General features: G+C 48.2%; 9 protein-coding genes across 9 annotated transcripts; 2 read left to right on the top strand and 7 right to left on the bottom strand.

The window, feature by feature from the left end:
* Positions 1-28: 28 nt before the first annotated feature.
* Positions 29-1,099, bottom strand: N7533_008434 (Kelch repeat-containing protein; the record flags this gene model as incomplete). The annotated part of the gene is made up of 1 exon (XM_057105084.1): positions 29-1,099. One exon carries the CDS (start codon positions 1,097-1,099, stop codon positions 29-31), a length of 1,071 nt encoding a protein of 356 aa, XP_056956533.1.
* Positions 1,100-1,694: 595 nt separating this feature from the next.
* On the bottom strand, positions 1,695-2,761 carry N7533_008435 (amidohydrolase family protein; the record flags this gene model as incomplete). Its single annotated transcript, XM_057105085.1, has 2 exons — positions 1,695-2,409; positions 2,460-2,761. The coding sequence occupies 2 exons, from the start codon at positions 2,759-2,761 to the stop codon at positions 1,695-1,697; spliced, it is 1,017 nt and encodes a 338-aa protein (XP_056956534.1).
* Positions 2,762-3,209: 448 nt separating this feature from the next.
* On the bottom strand, positions 3,210-4,025 carry N7533_008436 (uncharacterized protein; the record flags this gene model as incomplete). The annotated part of the gene is made up of 1 exon (XM_057105086.1): positions 3,210-4,025. The coding sequence occupies one exon, from the start codon at positions 4,023-4,025 to the stop codon at positions 3,210-3,212; it is 816 nt and encodes a 271-aa protein (XP_056956535.1).
* Positions 4,026-4,917: 892 nt separating this feature from the next.
* Positions 4,918-6,154, bottom strand: N7533_008437 (NmrA/HSCARG family protein; the record flags this gene model as incomplete). Its single annotated transcript, XM_057105087.1, has 5 exons — positions 4,918-4,989; positions 5,057-5,568; positions 5,651-5,702; positions 5,780-5,917; positions 5,981-6,154. The coding sequence occupies 5 exons, from the start codon at positions 6,152-6,154 to the stop codon at positions 4,918-4,920; spliced, it is 948 nt and encodes a 315-aa protein (XP_056956536.1).
* Positions 6,155-6,858: 704 nt separating this feature from the next.
* Positions 6,859-8,406, top strand: N7533_008438 (alpha/beta hydrolase family protein; the record flags this gene model as incomplete). The annotated part of the gene is made up of 7 exons (XM_057105088.1): positions 6,859-6,960; positions 7,019-7,093; positions 7,165-7,295; positions 7,349-7,951; positions 8,003-8,135; positions 8,197-8,270; positions 8,328-8,406. 7 exons carry the CDS (start codon positions 6,859-6,861, stop codon positions 8,404-8,406), a joined length of 1,197 nt encoding a protein of 398 aa, XP_056956537.1.
* Positions 8,407-10,204: 1,798 nt separating this feature from the next.
* N7533_008439 (uncharacterized protein) lies at positions 10,205-10,627 on the top strand (the record flags this gene model as incomplete). The annotated part of the gene is made up of 1 exon (XM_057105089.1): positions 10,205-10,627. One exon carries the CDS (start codon positions 10,205-10,207, stop codon positions 10,625-10,627), a length of 423 nt encoding a protein of 140 aa, XP_056956538.1.
* A 330-nt stretch (positions 10,628-10,957) lies between these two features.
* On the bottom strand, positions 10,958-12,672 carry N7533_008440 (MDR family MFS transporter; the record flags this gene model as incomplete). The annotated part of the gene is given in 3 exon segments (XM_057105090.1): positions 10,958-11,847; positions 11,858-12,290; positions 12,349-12,672. The coding sequence occupies 3 exon segments, from the start codon at positions 12,670-12,672 to the stop codon at positions 10,958-10,960; spliced, it is 1,647 nt and encodes a 548-aa protein (XP_056956539.1).
* Positions 12,673-13,648: 976 nt separating this feature from the next.
* On the bottom strand, positions 13,649-14,626 carry N7533_008441 (uncharacterized protein; the record flags this gene model as incomplete). The annotated part of the gene is made up of 1 exon (XM_057105091.1): positions 13,649-14,626. The coding sequence occupies one exon, from the start codon at positions 14,624-14,626 to the stop codon at positions 13,649-13,651; it is 978 nt and encodes a 325-aa protein (XP_056956540.1).
* Positions 14,627-14,826: 200 nt separating this feature from the next.
* On the bottom strand, positions 14,827-15,426 carry N7533_008442 (uncharacterized protein; the record flags this gene model as incomplete). Its single annotated transcript, XM_057105092.1, has 1 exon — positions 14,827-15,426. One exon carries the CDS (start codon positions 15,424-15,426, stop codon positions 14,827-14,829), a length of 600 nt encoding a protein of 199 aa, XP_056956541.1.
* Between the last annotated feature and the right edge of the window lie 2,053 nt (positions 15,427-17,479).

Genomic DNA, 17,479 nt, shown 5'->3' on the forward strand with positions numbered 1-17,479 from the left:
GCTCTGGGGCCATGATTTCATTGGGCCACTAGACACAGTACGCATCGAGCCGATTTGACTGATTGCTGATTTTCAATGTACCATTATAATCCACTACCTTCCCATCCTGTTGCAAGCCACCTCCAGGGATATAGACCTTGTTGCCGATGGCGACAGCAGAAGTTCCATGACGGGGCACCGCCATGTCTTTAAGCTCAGACCAACGCCTAGACTTAACATCGTAAGACTCAGACTGATTGAACACGCCGGTTATAGTGTTTGGATCTCCCTCGCCGCCAAAAGTATAGATCCTCTCTCCGACGATGCCGCCGGCAAGCCCGCCACGTGGAACTGGCATGTGGAATGGGCTCGTCTTCCATCCCGCCTCTTGGTTTGTCAAGTCAAGCTCGTAAACAGTTCCTCGGACGTTCATCTGGCCGAACCAACGGCCCCCAACGACATAGAACTTATTCCCGATCACACCTCCCGTGCCGTGCTGACGGCCTTCCGGAATGTTCGCTGCTGCGGGGGAAGTCGAATCCATGACCCGGAGGTTGTGTTGAAAGCGTTGACCGTTGTGAGCGAGTCTTGGTAATTCTGAAGCACGGTCATGCCGCCCGCGAGATAAATTATGTCGTTGTGTACGCCGACAATCGCACTGCCTCTTTCGGTTCCGTTCGGCATGGGGGGCCAATTCTGACCACGTCTCGGTTGCGGGGTCATAGAGGAACGACCCCGTTGTAGCGACCCAGTTGATATACTCCCCAGGAGATAGCGCTCCGTCCGTGAGGCCACCCAATAGATATATCCTGCCATTCACCGCCGCGGCATTGGGATGATTGATACCATACGGGATGGAGGTTCCGTTGCGCCAGGTGTCGGATGGGATGTCGTAGAACTGCACCAGGTCAGTACTGCTGGCGGAAGCTCCTTCTATATGAACACCTCCGATGACGGCGATAGTGGTTTCATTGAGAGCGACAGTAGAGTGCTCTTGTCGTGGAACTGGGATGGGCTTGAGATTTAGCCATGTGTTCGGGCGACAGTCTGACGGGCGTGCGACGGTAAGATCAAGCAGCGCCAGAAGAGCGATCGAGGCAACTTTCAGATAAGCGATCATTTTGTTTGATTGTATTCGGATTGAGAATCGGAATATCTTTTCGGTCATAGGTGAGTTCGTCGGTCGTCTTATAAGCGTGTTCCCAAAGTTGCTGGGTGATCGGGGTCCAAGACAACACGCGCCTTTTAGGAACCTGTAACTGTGTCATGTTGTTATTTGCTGCATGGTGAGCTGCAATGCAATCCTTGGTATCTATCAAAAGTGTTCAAGGGTTAGTTGTGTGCACTATGCCTGGTTGGGTTACCAGATCGGTGTTTCATTTGCGGGATTCGGTTCTTCGGGGCTTTGCCGGACCGAAAAGACCAACCACCTCCGTCCCATCACCCAGAGAGTGACTAGACTAGCAGCTTCTATATCGGAGATACCCCCTCAATATTCACGCTATATCCGGACTATTTCGTCTCAAACAGAATCTTCTAGATTCATCATTTTGTAAGCAGACCATCATTTGAGAGGTGTGTATTAGGCAGACAGTTCATTGAGATTACAGCGCCAAGAGGGCATATTTGAGTCGCAGGGATTTATTACAAAATGTAAAATCCAAAAGTTGTCTCCAGTTCAGATTATCAGAAGACTCTAATTCATATCAATACATTTAGGCGGTGCTATCCTTGTAAGCACCCAGCTTGAACAGCCTCTTGGCATTCTCCCGCCCAATCTTATACCGATCAGTCTCGTTCAGCTCCGCATTATCAAACCAGTCGCAGCCATCCTCAAATGTCTCGAAGGGATAATCAATACTGAACAGAATACGATCAGCCCCAACCTCCGCCATACAGAAGTTAAGGGTAGTAGTTGAGAAGTGACCGGAGGTAGTGATCCACAGATTCTGAGCAAAGTACTCGCGAATAGTCTTCTTGCAAGTCTCCGCCAGACCAAGAAGCTTCTTGCGATCCTCAAACCAGTGATTGATGCGCCACATATCGAATGGGATGTGCTCGCCTAAGTGGCCGAGAATAATCTGAAGCTTGGGGTGACGATCGAAGACACCGTTGGTCACCATACCCAGTGCGTGGAGCGAGACACCCTGTGCGAACGAGAGGGGAGGCCCAACGAGCCATTTGCGGTCGGCCCAGAGCTTATCGTAAATTGTTCCAGTCGGGTTGCGCGGGTGTAGGTATAGAGGGACATCGAGCTCCTCGCATGTTGACCAGAAGACATCCCATTTCTCGTTATCGTAGAAGATCATGTCATCGCCATCGGGGCCGGCCCTTTGCGTATCGTTGACTAAGGCACCGAGGAACCCGTACTGTGTTACACAACGGCGAAGCTCGGCAGCAGCTTCTTGGGGATCGTGCATGGAAAGTGTACTATCATATTGTCAGTTCAGCTCGTAGCCTGCAGTTTTGGAAGTGCTTACGCGAATGCGGCGAAACGATCAGGATGCGCCTTGACGCGCTCGGCAATATAGTCGTTAATCTCAACAGCCAAAGCCTGGGCATCCTTGGGGTCCCAGATATCTTGCACACCGGGCGCAGTGTATGAAAGGATTTGTAGACCGACACCGTGCTTCTCGGCGAAGTTCAGTCGAATAGAGTCGACGTCGTTGATCTCTGCGACGTGCTTGTCGACGTCAGTGGCGAACAGACCAGCCCACCATCTCGTCTTCTCCTTGAAGCGCGGCAGCGCGAAAGCTTCTTCAAGTGCGATCTTTCCCAACATTTTTACTTTCGTTTATGATTTGGAGGGGAAAATTGAGGAAAACATGAATTGGGGTGGAATGTAATGCGATATATAACCAAAGTGTCGCGGGGTAGCCCCGCACGTTCGGAACACGGCATCGCCAAAACAACCAGCATTAGGTGCTAGTAGTGATCACTAAGAGTTTCGGACATCAACTGCAACCTTCACTTGCAGCTACTGTGTAACTGGCAGCTGTTCCGAAGAGTCGGTTCACTTCCGACGCGCGGTCCGCTCTTCCCCGCAAAAGACGAAGAATGCGGGGCGGGTCAAAAGTGCCGAGCCGCGAGGCCGATCCGACGGCGGCGGATGAGGAAGAAGATCATGTTCTTGATAAGCGCTGACTCAAATGATTCGATTAGAATGGATCTCAGTTACAATTTATATCTACGCTTATTTATGTCTGATTTTATTCTTCTTTTCCTTTTTATCATGAGAGCATAGAAGTGTCACAGTCCGCCTGCCACGATCCACGGGAATGTACAATGGACACCAGCATGCCCAAGACGGCAAATTCAAGCTTCAGCTTGATACTGTAGACAGCAGCCTTGAGAATAACTTGCGTGAAATAGAATCCGACGTATTCCAGGACAACCAACGTCAAATCCATCAAAATTGCCGTCACGTTGACCGCCAACAGTTCGTATAGGATCTTGTTCCGCCGTTTATCGGTTTCGGGACTCAGCCTCATCATTCGGATAGTATCATAGATGTAGATACTCGATATGATCATTTCTTGCACAGCGAACCAGGTAACCTGGAATCGCTCGAGCACCTGGAAGCTGCGTGACCACTTCCTGTTGTGTGGCAAGTACGCGTCGCCCACGTTCGTGGTGATGGTCGGGATAATAACAAAAAGACTTGCGAAAATAAGCCACCGCACAGCGCGCAGTATATTCGTGTCTTGCGAGACCAAGTGAAGGCGGGAGTAGAGAACCACCGATTGATTCGGAACCATCATGACAAACCCCAGATTCGACAAGAACAGACTCAACCATAGTGGTGCAAGGCTGAAAAACTGAAGCACCGGCCCAATAGTCGCGGGTATTACGCCAAGCGTAGCGGATGTAAGAAGCGACCAAAAATAGAGGCTGCGATAGCGGCGGAAGCTAAGAGGGATCAGGAGGGATAACTCCAGCGCGTTGTACAGGGCGATAGTCATGAAGACTACGATAGCGATTCCGAGCGCGATGTTTCCACTGCCAGGCGTGAAAAACGATGGCGCGTCTTCCTCAACTGCTACCATCGTGAACAAGGCATCCGAGGTGCACAGGTGAGGCCGGTGAGGAGGGCAAGAGCTGGGTGCATGGCGATGTCGTCGTGTTCACTCACGAGGGTCCGGGGGGGGGGGCGACATTTCCTTCTGTATATAGGGGATGCGGAGGCGGGGATAATAGGAGCGCGTCAGAGTTAAGGCGTTTTCGCGTCAGGCCTAAAATAGTTATAGAAAGGCTAATTCGATCGGATTGGAGTCACTTTTTCCAATAGTTGGTTTAGGTGGAGGCCAGATAGCCCGCCACCGCCCAAGTATCCCACGTCACCGGAGCCCTCGTCGAATAATGTGGCCACAGAGAGGAATTAGGGTTTGCGGGGGAATGGTACTGGGAATTACCCCAGTCTCGTGCCAATTTCCCCCATATTTTCGATTTTGGACGTTGTCTCTGTGTGGTCGCTGCTATCTTATTTTATGGGGATGTGGATTTGAATTGCATCGGAATGTGGCCGAGGGCTAATAGTATTGGAAGTTCATATTTAGTTCATGGTTCTGGTATCAATTCAGAGTTGAATCAGGTTGGGTGATTGACTGGAATCTTGATAATACCTACAGAGCTGAGGAACCATGCCGATTACTGATGTTTTAGTGTGCCCCGGGTGTTGGCGATCTGCAAGGAGCAGAGCCGCTCGAACGGGAGGTCAGTTCGATAAACTTAAACGACGAATGAGCGTGGTCGGGCGGACGATGAGATATGTGATTTCATTATTGGACTCACTTCTATACTCCGTTGTATTTCGAACGATTTCTAACGCATGGAGATCCCGCCTTGCGTGTACAACCTAACGCGGCAAAATAATATTCAATAGATAAATTTGCGATTTGCACTAGGGAGAAGGTTCCTTCCCGAGGTCAACCATGTCCATTAATCCAGATCAGCGAAAGCCGACGTCTTTTTCATATATTCACTCCATGTCGTGAGGGGCTCATCCAAAATCTAAAAGTGATGTTAGCGAACTACTTCATACCCGTAAAATGTCTCATTTGGGAAGAGCGAGAGCTACCTCTGTGCTTGACTCGAGTGCCTCTCCGCCATAGTATCCAAATTCTGGCATGAGACGCATATTTTCGAGTAGTTCTTCCTGAACAACATCAGGCATCCCCGCAGCGGCGAGAATACCCTTGAATACCGCATGTGGTAGCTCCGAAAAGACAGCATCCTTGCCCGCGTCGGGGTACTGCTGTTTGAAAGTCGCCAAAATTTCAAGAGGCGTATAGTACTTTGTCGCAGCATAGATGCGCTTTCCCAGAGTCTCATCTCTCTTAAGCAGTATGCTCTTAACAAACGTTCCCGTATCATATTCAGACGCGAATAGAGGTACCGGACTGTCGCCAGGAATTGGAAGAGCGAGTTTCCATATACCTTCTGGCGTTTTCCGCAAATTACCTCCAGGGATATTCGACATGTAGAAGCCTGGAAGCATGAATGTGGCGGGAATCCCTTCCTTGCGGATGTATTCTTCGACCTTTGCCTTACTGTCGAAGTGATGGACCTGGGAGAGGACACCGCCAGACACTTCAAGGTTCGTCAACATGGTTCCAAGCAAAGTCTCAGCGTGAGACATACATGCGAGCCGGGGGAGTTAGACAACACGTACGTTCCGTGACATTTAGTAGACTGCTCCACACCAAGTGCTGAATACCCTCTTCCTAATTTTAGACTATTAGATTATCGACTAATTCAGAAAAACGATGCGGAATATCAGATAATGGATGAGACCTCTCACCTTGCAAGCATCGGCAATATTCTTCCCTTGAGCAAATTCCACGTCGGCACTATGGTGGTCCCAATAATTGGTCACAGCATATACTGCGTAAGCGTCCTTCAGCGCCTTGACGATTGACCCCTTATCACTCAAGTCGGCCTTTTTTTCGAATTTTGAAATCAGTCGGCGTTAAAGTGGAATTAGAATTGAAACAAAACATACCGCAATAACCTCAGCACCCTTCAAACTCAAGGCTTTGGCACTGGGCTTTTTGACATCGCGCGTAATTGCTCTGACACGATATTTGCTAACTGACCCACCTGACAAGAGGCTGCTGACAACGGAGCCACCTTGCTTGCCAGTTGCACCGAAAACGACGACAATGGGTTGGGACATATTGACAAATCCAGGTCTTTAGAAATTGAAAGTAGAACGATTGAAGGTCAAGAAAGTTTGTTGGAAAACAATATAGTATAAATATCAAGTCTGATCATCGTGCAAGTCGATGAGGACTCTGAGAAAGCTGTAGCATGACAAATTGTAGGCTCGATCCAGCACGGGCCCTGAACAGGAAGAATAAGCTGCATGGGATGATTCCAAATCTTTGAAGTTGTACCGAAGTCAAATATATTGAATTCTCTGGTTGATGTTCCATTTATCCTGCCTTGAACTTGTGGCTATTGTTTAGTCTAGCTCCGTGTTGGGCTAGTAGTTCATTTTCGTTCCCCGTTCCCCCGTTCTTCCCCCTCCGAGATCTGACTGCATGGGTCTGATGTGTTGGTAAATACGGAGTTCGATGTTATTGGATGGAATCAAGAAGAATTAGGTTCTCATTATGCAGCAATCCTGTAGGGATCCCCCGGTGAGATTACTCCATGTAGAGGTATTGGATATGCAGGCGCTTATTCTAGCCCCACCCCGGGGTAGCTCCGAAAGTTTGTCTAGCTAAGGATCATGCTACCTAGTGGGGGTGATGCATAATCAACTGCAAAGATACTATATAAATGATTTAAGAGTCTGCCAAGAAGGTCCTTCAGAACAATATCCTGCTTTTCAAAAGAGCTTGTTTGAACAACCGAAAAGCCACGAATTCATTTGATATGGCAGCTACCTCAAAATTTTGGGCTCGTGAGAGCTTTGACAAATTGGCACCGCATCATACCTCTATCCAAGCTCTGTGGGAAGGCAAATGGAGAGCTCCAGTATGTTGTCTACCACAAAAGCTGACAGAAACCACTCGTTGATCGATAATTGAATTAGTGTGCAATGGGAATATACCCATTTCCAGATGGCGACATCCAGGACTTTGACCAAGTATTCAAGAAACTTATTGAGGTAAGTAACGAGCCGTGAAGTCGAATGGAAGACTCTACGGACACCATAGTGATGATAACTTATGCGACTAGATGAACATGAGAGAGCCATATGACCCAGATACCTACGCTGCCGCTTTCTTTCCTGTCGCCGAACAGCTCGAAGCAGCGGCATCTGCGGCTGAAGCTAAGCAGGAGTCAGTACTGGCTTCGAGCCTCTATCTGTAAGAATTGGCTGTAGCTCAATACCAGCTGTACCGAGTTGACAATTCTCTAGGCGTGCGGTCGCTCTATACCGAATTTCCCGTTTCCCCGTCATCCGATCGGCCAAAACATTTGAAGCTTGGGAGCGAGGAAAGGCAGCCTATTCCAAAGGCGGGAAGTACTTGACACCCCCAAACGAGGAATTTTCAATTCCTCACACTCATGCCTCAGCATCCGACGGGAACACAATCCAAGCTTACGTGCGCATCCCAGAGCATGCCTCCAAATCATCCCCTGTTCCTGTCGTGCTATTTGTGTGTGGCCTTGATGCTTATCGCACTGATTTCACAAGTCGAATTGATGAACATATTCGCCGAGGATTCGCCGTTGTGAGTGTTGAGATTCCGGGAACAGGGGACTCGCCTGCTTCAAAGCAGGACCCTCTCAGTCCCGACAGGCAGTGGCCAAGTGTTTTGGACTGGATCGACTCGCAGGATGTGTTTGACCCAAAGAAATTATGCGCTCGGTCCATGAGCACCGGAGGATACTACGGCATGCGTATGGCGCATACTCACGCCGATCGCTTGTTGGCGGTTGTTAGCCAGGGCGGTGGTTGTCATCGGATGTTTGACAAGGACTGGATTAAGGCACAAGACAAAATGGAATATCCATATGCGTGAGTGGCGAATTTCATCATTGTTAGAACGCTACTCTGACTCGAAAACAGCCTCGCGGAAGCTCTGGCGCACAAGTTCGGCTACGATTCAGTGGAAGCATACAGTGAAGATTCTCAGAGAAGATTCTCACTTCTAGAGAGTGGTATTTTTGACAACCCATGTTGTCGACTATTTCTTATCAATGTAAGTGACCATATGAAGACACAGACTAAGATACGGAAGTTTCTCATGAATTGGTTTCAAGGGCACGAAAGATGAGATCTTTCCGATCGAAGACTCAATGATTCCATTCCAGCACGGGCGAGTCAAAGATGTCAGGTAGGTAAACGACTTCGTAACCCTTCCTACCTATTATAATTCATTTTTTCCGCTTAGATTTATCGAGGGTGCATATCATATCGGCAACCCAGGTGCTGAGAGCTACGTGTACGACTGGCTTGATCTGTTTAAGTAGTCGAGAGGCTGATATCATGGCTCCTGAAACTTTCTGAAATTTAAGTTTACTATCCTATTTTATATTAATAAATTCTCTCGGGGCAGTCGGTGATTCCAAAATTGAAGTCATCGCCCTACAGTTTCTCATAATGTTGCTATTATACTACCCAGCTTTACTAGGTTTCAAAAGTCCTTGTCTCCTCTCGCGGACTAGGAAAACTTATAGAAGCATAGAAATCTTTTGAATAGGTTTAGATAATGTACCGCACGGAAACAAAAAAAAAGAATGACATCTACGCCGTCTGCTCACATCGGAGCGCCCGACTTATTTCCTATTCGGAAAGAGAGAACCATCAGGCAGAGGGAGGGGGGAAATATTAGAAGGAGAGAAGGAGATAGCGGGAAGGAGATAAAGGTGAAACGGTGTTCGGGCTGTATTCCGGCAAGGAGATTTCTCTCCTAGTTGCTCCTCAAGCAAGAAAAGTTCTTGACGTAGCGAAATGCGTCTTCGATTTCCTTTTCGCCTGACTGATGGCGATGGCCTCTGCTCATCTCACTAAGATGACGTTGTATCCGTGTCGCCCGCCGGTGCGTTTCTAGTCGAGAGCCCTCATATGTCGACTCTTGGGGCCAAAGACCCAACCAGGTGCATGTTGTTCAAGACGGAACATTCGGTTCTCGTTAGGTGCCCGGACTTGAAATTGAAGGCTAGGCCTATCAAATACAGCTGACGCTGATCCAAGGTCGACTGGAGGGTGAGGGTGATGCACAAGTATTTTGGGGAGAAAGAATTCACCTAGACCAGCTGGAGAATGTTCTAAATGGCATTTCTGCCCATTCAGGTAACAGCTTGCGCAACTGCTACATCCTCCGGAGTTGAGATCTCCAGGCTGCCACCTACCTGCCTCCGGGACTTTCCCGCTGCCTCGTTCCTCAGCGTTCCAAGTTGGCTCAGACTCAAGATGCCAGCTTGCAATCTTCAGGACCTGCGTATAATCATGATATCGTGAGCCAAATCGGGAATTCAAGATAAAAATAGCCCAACGAAAGGTTGAAGGTGTCAAAGAAATTGTGCTAGTTGCCAGAGGAAGCTGTGCTGGGGCAGCTGTCTCCCTATGGGCCAAGGCAAGAATCCCACTAGGTGGGCCCAGCCATTATGGGTGGGGGGAAGACGTATTCCTTCTCCCGAGATTATGGGTGTATCATCTATATAGGATAAAAATTCTGTGACGTTGAACTTTCCGCCTAACACCAGAAGCAGGAATAGTTAATATCATGGAAATAATGCCAGTAGTACGATTGCGGAAGGCGATGGCAGAGGGGCGTAAGAATCAGTAATCTACGACACCTCCATCGAATTTCTTAGAGAAGAGCAGACCCCACCAAATTAAACCAAGCCTTTACCGGAGGTCACATCGACAAATGGGATTGTTTTGGAACTAAAAAGTTCCGTTCTAACAAAAGTTTGCACATGACTAACGTTGTGTAGCCTGACCGCCTGCGCTAGTGCGCGTTGAGACACCACACGATCGTGTAGTATAGTGTATTCAAAATATACACAGAATTTAGAGATATCAGGAACAAAAATATCAAAGTGATAATCTTTCTCATATTAAGTCAGTATATTCTCTGGTCCATAATAGATGGTGCCCAGGTGGGTACTAACTAGTACTAGTATTGAACATGATCCCTGCTTGTTGTTGGCCGGCAGAATATTCTGTCAGCACCCTGCCATACGCAAACTTTCGTCACCCCACTAAACTTTGCACGACGCGTCCAGACGTACCACGAAATCTCCCACTTTGAACCACGCGAAAATGCCGCCACCAACGCCAGAACAATCAACAAATGACAAACCCATGCGTGGTAAGGAGCTAACCCCTTATATACGTGGTCATATTGCCGGCGCGAGCATGGCAGGGGCGTCACTCACTACCATTGCCAACTACCATGGAATCTCAAAATCCACCGTCCAATACACTCTCAAAATGCAAGCGAAACGAAACGAGGGCCAGACAGTTGTACGGACAGGGAGACCTTCAAAAATATCAGGAGACGATCTACGTGCGATAATAGCCGCTCTTCAACGTGGTCCCTCTATGTCATGCAACGATATACGAATCGCAACCGGCATAGACGCGAGCAACCATACTATTCTCAGAAGTATTCGTCGAGCCGGCTACGACTGGAAAGCTTCACAATGGGTTCGGGCAAATGATACACCTGCTGAAAAAGAATGAAGTTATGTTTCGAAATATCGAAACCGGCTAGAAGACTTTCGGGGAAGCAACAAACCTACCACGCAGCATCATGCCCGATACGTCGACACCAGAGGCCCTCCAAATCATTTAAGGACATAGGAGGTCTCAACGCCTCTCTAATGAGAAAAACTGTCATATATTGTATCGAAACATTGCTGGCTATGCATTATGATCCTAATCACTACAAATCTATTCCCCCATACTAAACATTGATATCCGAAACATTCACAAATTCGTATTCCAAGATTATCTGTCTTCAATTCTTTTCCGGGGCGAATGAGTACCGACTGAATCAGAACCAGCTGAATCCTATGGACTTGACGATCCAGCCTCCATACCAGAAACAGCCTGGGGCTTCGGCTTGACGCTCCTCCATCGAATCCCCAGTGAGAGAAAGAACGCAACGGCCGCGACACTGGTTGCGAGATAGAACGTGCTGGTGATAGCGTGGTTATACGCATCTAACACGCCTGGCAAATGCGCCGCAGAAACCACATTTCTCGCATCCGCAGAGCCAGCAGTGAGAATACTCTCTACTTCGTGGGTTTCAAATCCATAGCTGTGAAGTCGCGAAACAAGTTTGTTCTCGAAGATAGCCTCCGCGATAGCGAGGTTCACCGAAGCCCCGAAGAACTGGAAGCATTGCAGCAGGGAGGTGCCGACAGGAATATCCTCAGGCTTGAGCACTGTTTGCGTAGCAACATAGGGCATTGAGAGTGTCATTCCAACACCAAAGCCCTGAAGGACTTGGAATGGGATCCACTGCTCGTGCGGTGTGGTTTCGGAGAAGGTAGAGAAGAGCCCAGTCGCTATGCTCATGAGAGCCGTCCCGAGGAGCATGTATGGATTCGGATATCCGAGGTATTTGAGTGATGCGCCTGTCAGTGTTGCGGAGAGGACATCTGACAGCGCCAGGGGCAGATACATGAGTCCGGACTTCGTGGGCGAAGCGTTTTTTATCACCTGGAACCATTCGGGCAGGTAGTAGATGGAGGTGTAAACGGCACCCATGGCGAAGAATTCGCTCAAGCAGGAGAAGAGCATCGTTCGCTCGGTGATCAAACGCGGTGGGATCATAGCGTTGTCACCCTTTCGTTTTTGCCAGAGAGCGAAGACGAAACCAAGACCCGCCCCTCCGATGAAGAGACCGATTATGGTAGCACTTTTCCAAGCGTGCTCAGTGCCTCCCCATTGAAGAGCTAAAAATACCATGATAGTGGCTGGAGCGAACAGAGAAGCGCCCAGCCAGTCCAAGCTTCCCAATCTGCGAAGCACAGATGGAGAGTTCGTTTTCGTCGCCTGTAGGCGGTTTGAAGAAGAAGACTAATGCAACGATCGTAACAGCTCCGATGGGAAGGTTTATCCAAAAACACCACCGCCACGTTACATGCTCTGTGAATGCACCACCTAGCACGGGTCCGATGATGGTGGCGATGCCAAATGTTGATTGAAGAATTCCGATATAGAACGGCCTCTTCACCAGCGGGATGGAAACCGCGACAATGCAGAATGCCCCTGTGAAGCATCCCGCCGCCCCAACTCCAGCAATGGCACGACCGATGATTAGCATAGGGCTATTGACAGCAAGCGCGCACAGCAATGAGCCAAGCTCGAAGACACCGAGACATCCGAGGAACATGCCCTAAAGCTCAAACGTCAACGGGGATTTCACGTTTAACTGGAGCTCTGCATAATCTTACCTTCATGGCAAAACTTGTATAGAGTTTACCTGCGATAGGCTGGCAAGCACACATCGCAAATGAGTATGCACTTCCATACCAGCCTATGTCACCTGTGCTGTTGAACTCTGAAGTGATCCTAGGAATGGCCGTGGCAATTATCGACGAATCCAGTGACAGAAGAAAGATAGAGAGACCGAGTCCTGTGATGACCACGACCAGTGGAATTCCGGTCAGCTCGTAGTTGTTTGCATCATCTGCTTCGGAGTCGCTGCCGGTATTGCTAATCGATGCGCTGTCCACCTCTGGTGCCCGGAGGTCCTCGATGGGACTTTTCACATCCATTGTTTGGGAATATTGACGACTTTGACTTGCATTCAAGTGATCGATTAAAGGGAATGGCAGTTTTATATGCTCATGGGAGTATACAAGTTATCTGTGCCATGTAACCCACTTTGGGACTAGCGTCAGTCAATAATCACCATGACTCATGATGGCTCGAGAAACATAATAGACTGTCGTCTCGCTGCAATAATGTATCGAGTTGCGATGTCTTGAGTATTTTAACATCAACTTCAAACCAGATTTGCAATCGAATTTACAACTAGGACTACCTTGACTCGGACGCCGAAAGTGTTTGATTCCTTGGTGCCTTGATGCCTGACGGATGGAGAGCTTCGAGGGTCATTATTTACCAGCCCCACATTGCATTCCAGCATCCCAGGATGCCCAGGTGTCAGCCGGGCAGTACGACTTCACTATGCTCGCACTCTGGACCAATTTCTATTGCTACGAATTACCTGGCTCGGTTATTTATTCTTAATGTACCCTAGTTGTCTGGTTATGAGGTCCACGGTGTTTGTAAGGCTTTCTGTCTATTTGCTTTCAGCTGAGCTCCGAGGCTGGATGAACCGCTTCGCCCACAAGGCGCCAGGATCAAGTTCAAAACCGCAAGCCTCTAGCTCCACATATTTGTCACCACTTCTATGCGCATCACCAGTCTTTACAACGTCTTTTCGGGTTCCGAGGAGCCCTGTGTTGGCTGGTTAATCCCGATGGTTGGATGTTGGTATCGGCGGAAGACCAGATTTTGACGGCTGATATCCCCGTGCAGTACTCCTCGTACTCACGCCTATGGGGTAGATTGGTTGCCTTGCGGGTAAGAGGGCGGTTGCTTCCAGCTGGCGTTGCCATGCCGGGCCGGGGCAGAAGCTGGGATGGTCCTTGGGCCAGATGTTTGCGATTGTATTATCCTGCAAATATAAAGTCAGATTGATACTACTGGCCTCTGATGGATCTGAAAATCAGAATGGGACGACTTTCATACCAGAAGGCCGCTCAGTCGTAGTGTAGAGCGTTTGCCTGTTTGGTATCTTTTCAATGACCTCGCAGTGCGGTGTTTACCAAATCGCTGACAATACACCTCCTCCATATCTTCGACCGCGATTCCCTGTAAACGAAGCCGCTCCACAAATTTAAATGCATGGAGGCGTTCGTCCTTGTCTCTATGCGTTCTCGCATAAGGCCTTCCTTTTCTGCACAAGGTCATGGTGTGGGATCTTTCTCCTTGACGATACCTTGCCATGAATTCGCAGCATATGAATTTACCCACTTGGTCGATGGTATTACCAACAGGTTTCGGATAATGCACATAATCAGTCGATGTTCCGACGATGAATGTCGTTGAATCATTTGAAGGCTCCAGTGGGGTTTCTATTGCCCCGGAATTGGTGACAGGGGTATTGTTCTGCTCAGCAGGCTCAATTCGATTCTCCCCTGAGTGATCTCCATTCTCTGACGGCTCTTCATCACTTGAAAAGAGGATGACATCTTGGCATTCTTGAAAGTGTGTATCTCCAGAGGCGCTGGTATCGCCTGTCGACGTTAGAATGTTCTCAGACTGTTCCATGTTATCCCCATTAGAGGAACCATCTTCGCTTTTGAACATTCCATCAGATCTTCCGAAATGGTTTGTCACAGTGTCTAGGAGTTTACTTCGCAACACTCGATTATGCTCGGATTCTTCCATGGTAACCCCCTGAGCCGAGTTGTTGTCGTTCATTAACATTCCAATATCCTCGGTGTCTTCCATAATATCGTCCATCGCCTCCTCGGATTCGTTCAAATCGTTCAATGCTTCAAGGTCAGCCATAGCATCCTCAATGGCTTCCCCATGTGGATTCAAACTGTTCGATGTAGCATCGGTGTCTATAATACCCGGTAAGCGATACTGATAAAGCGACTCATAACGCAGATACGTATCAGGATCATTCAAAACAGAGCGATAACTACTGACCATTAACACTTTCCCCGGGCAGAATCCCAGTCTGTGATCCGTCAATCATGATCACATCTTGACTCTGCTCCTCTATCTTGATCAGAATACCCTGTCCCCACTCCTTTTCAAAAATCTTTATACATTCTCCAACCTGGTCGGATAGCTCTCTCAGAAGCCGGGCGCTGCGCTGTAGCTTCCTCATTTCTTCAAGTGCCACGAAGTTAGTATGTCGGAATACTGGAGCTAGAAAACGAGAACCTCTGACCTTCGGTGACTTGCAGTAAAGCAGCGTCAATGTCGACTTTTGTAGCGTTCCGAGATTTCAGCTCAACCTTCCAATCCTCGCTGGATGGTAACGGTTTGTTCGTCAATTGTCGGAAAGCTCTGACCTCACTTTCGAATATTCCAACTTCATGCGGACCAAGCAGACCTTTGAATTGGCAATGGGTGTCGTCATTCTCAACAGCACGCAAGCGACCATTCTGAAAAGCCCGCAGGGCCCGTGACCAATCTGGCGGAGATTCACCCTCTGTCTGTTCCATGGTATTCAGAACTGTAGGTGCAGCTTTCTTGGTAAACCCGCTCATCATTTCATTCTTGACCATGATATCGGTTTGCCGATCGGGGTCGAGGAGAGAAAAACATTTCTTGGACCGAATATGGTCGTGAAACCTGTTCGCAAAATCAACAAGCAAGTCAGGTTGATTCCACAAATCCTTGACCTGTCCTAGCAGTTCCCCCCTAGTGACCCAATCTTGTTGACCCCCGAATGAACCGATGAATGGCCTGGGAGCCGCATCTTTGTCGTACTCAAAATCCATGTGCGCTGGAATTTCAGCAGTAACGTCCTGGGTGTTGAGTCAGGTCGCCTTGAAGTATGTAAAGAACGATGGGGACTCAAGAGTCCGTCGGGTATTTCGCCTCGCTTTTGTTTTTATTTGTTTAAAGGTCTTTTCCCATACTGTCCAATCATAGCAGCCAGCCCCAAATGACCCGGGTCTGCTGCATATATCCGAGTCAGAAATCAGGGGATCTAAATGCGAACCTTGGAAGAAACAGCAATGTCAGTCCATTATGGCAAATTATGCTTAGCGGTAATCTTTTCGATCCTTTCGTATTGGCCTTACCTGTATGCTTACCTCCTGCCGTTCTACATTCCCGTCGAATTACCTATAGAAGCGTTGATCACACCGAGCTGATTTATCGACCATTTAATGATTTTGGCAAACGCGTCCGCCACGTCCTGAATGTCTCAAAGTGGTTTTCCTGTTGGGCGTGTCACCCGGTCCGAGTCAGATTGGTGATACATGGTGGAAAACATTCCGGTCTCAAGAATTGAGCTGCGGAGCACATGCCGGCAGATGCCATTCTGCTTTCAATCGTTTTTCCTTGAGACAAGTGGGAATTCATCGGGAAAGCGGTACTGCGAGCCTGGACACAGAGAACAATATTCAACAAAGGGAAGCGATTTGACTTTATCAGGCAAGAAGTATAATCTAGACCACGAAAAGCAATAAAGGTAGAAAATTGACCTCCGGGCTCCAAGCGAAAAAATAAAGATAAAAATAAAAAATACAATCCCTGCTCATTCCTAAGACACGTCAAGGACTCATACCCGGGCATTTGAACGACGGATTAGGAGTGAGTAGGCCTTATTTCCCCTGGTTACATACGAATCCACCAATCCATATTACAGTTTCGTCGTATCTAAAGGGCCGCAATTAGATGAAAACTCTAACACGGTCAGCCTCCATTCTTGTTCTGAGGCCGAATGCCTATCTGCCTGTTACAAATTGCCGATACTAAACACGGGCGCCCAATATGAAGAGAGGTGTTGGCTCGATCAATCCAAAAGAGAGCAGCAATGATGCCCTTTCGCCACCACGAACATACCAGATATCAGTACGTTGAGAAAATGACATTTTAGACGAAATTTGGAGCAAAAGGTCGGAGAGAGAACTACGCCTCTTTCATTCTAAAACTAGAAAACGTCCAATTCTGCTAGAGCATTTGGTGCTGGCAACGTGTGATCGGCAGTTTGATGAACTCGCACGTTTAAGCGCAAGGCTGCGCAGCTCCGTACTCCGTACAGCAATGCCTGTTCCCCGTAATCCGTACTTTAGCACTAAGGGGTCATATGTAGTGCCTTAACGCCACAATGCCGCTACCCGTGCAATGTGATAGCCGCAATGTTTGCTTGTGATCTAGTTTCTCCACAACAACACCAGCCCATCCACAATAGCGTTCTGTTTGGTAATACATCTTACCATTCCTGCTTCATACAGTGGTCTTGTAATTTTGCCGGATGGATACGGCCATCTGTCAACAGAACTAAATACGATCTGTCCTATTCAACTCCAGTTGGTTACCTCTGGGCGCTGAGCATTCAAGATTCCTCTTCCGAGATAGCACGGTGGGAATGCAGTAGTACTTCTAGCGCCCGGGAGTATAACGGCGTGGGAAAATTCACCTAGTCGCCGGGCGTCATATTAACTTTTTTTCATTGTTCGTCAAATCTGATGGATTCCAAAAGTCATCGCTTGAAATCGAGTGTTATTCAAGCTCTATAACGCCCGATGGGTAGTCCAAGTACCAAATCTCATGCTAAGAATATAAGAGGACTAGCACATATTGCTCCAGACTGTTAGTCAATTCAATTTGCCCACAAGAAGCCGTCGATTCACTCTCCAGGGCTCTTGAGTTTCACGAATACATTTTCCTCGGTTAGAAGGCGATAAGAGACCTCTCCTACTGGCCTGATTGATCCTTGCCGACCGTGTAGGTAAACAGGGACGATAACGCTCAATAGGCAACATAAAATATTCGCGTGCAAGTTCTTACCACTATCTGCCATTTTGTTGAGTTTATGGTGTC

This window comes from Penicillium manginii (genome assembly GCF_028828005.1).
Source record: "Penicillium manginii strain IBT 31320 chromosome Unknown utg000006l:1.0-4164085.0:1.0-4166146.0, whole genome shotgun sequence".
Lineage (NCBI taxonomy): Eukaryota > Fungi > Ascomycota > Eurotiomycetes > Eurotiales > Aspergillaceae > Penicillium > Penicillium manginii.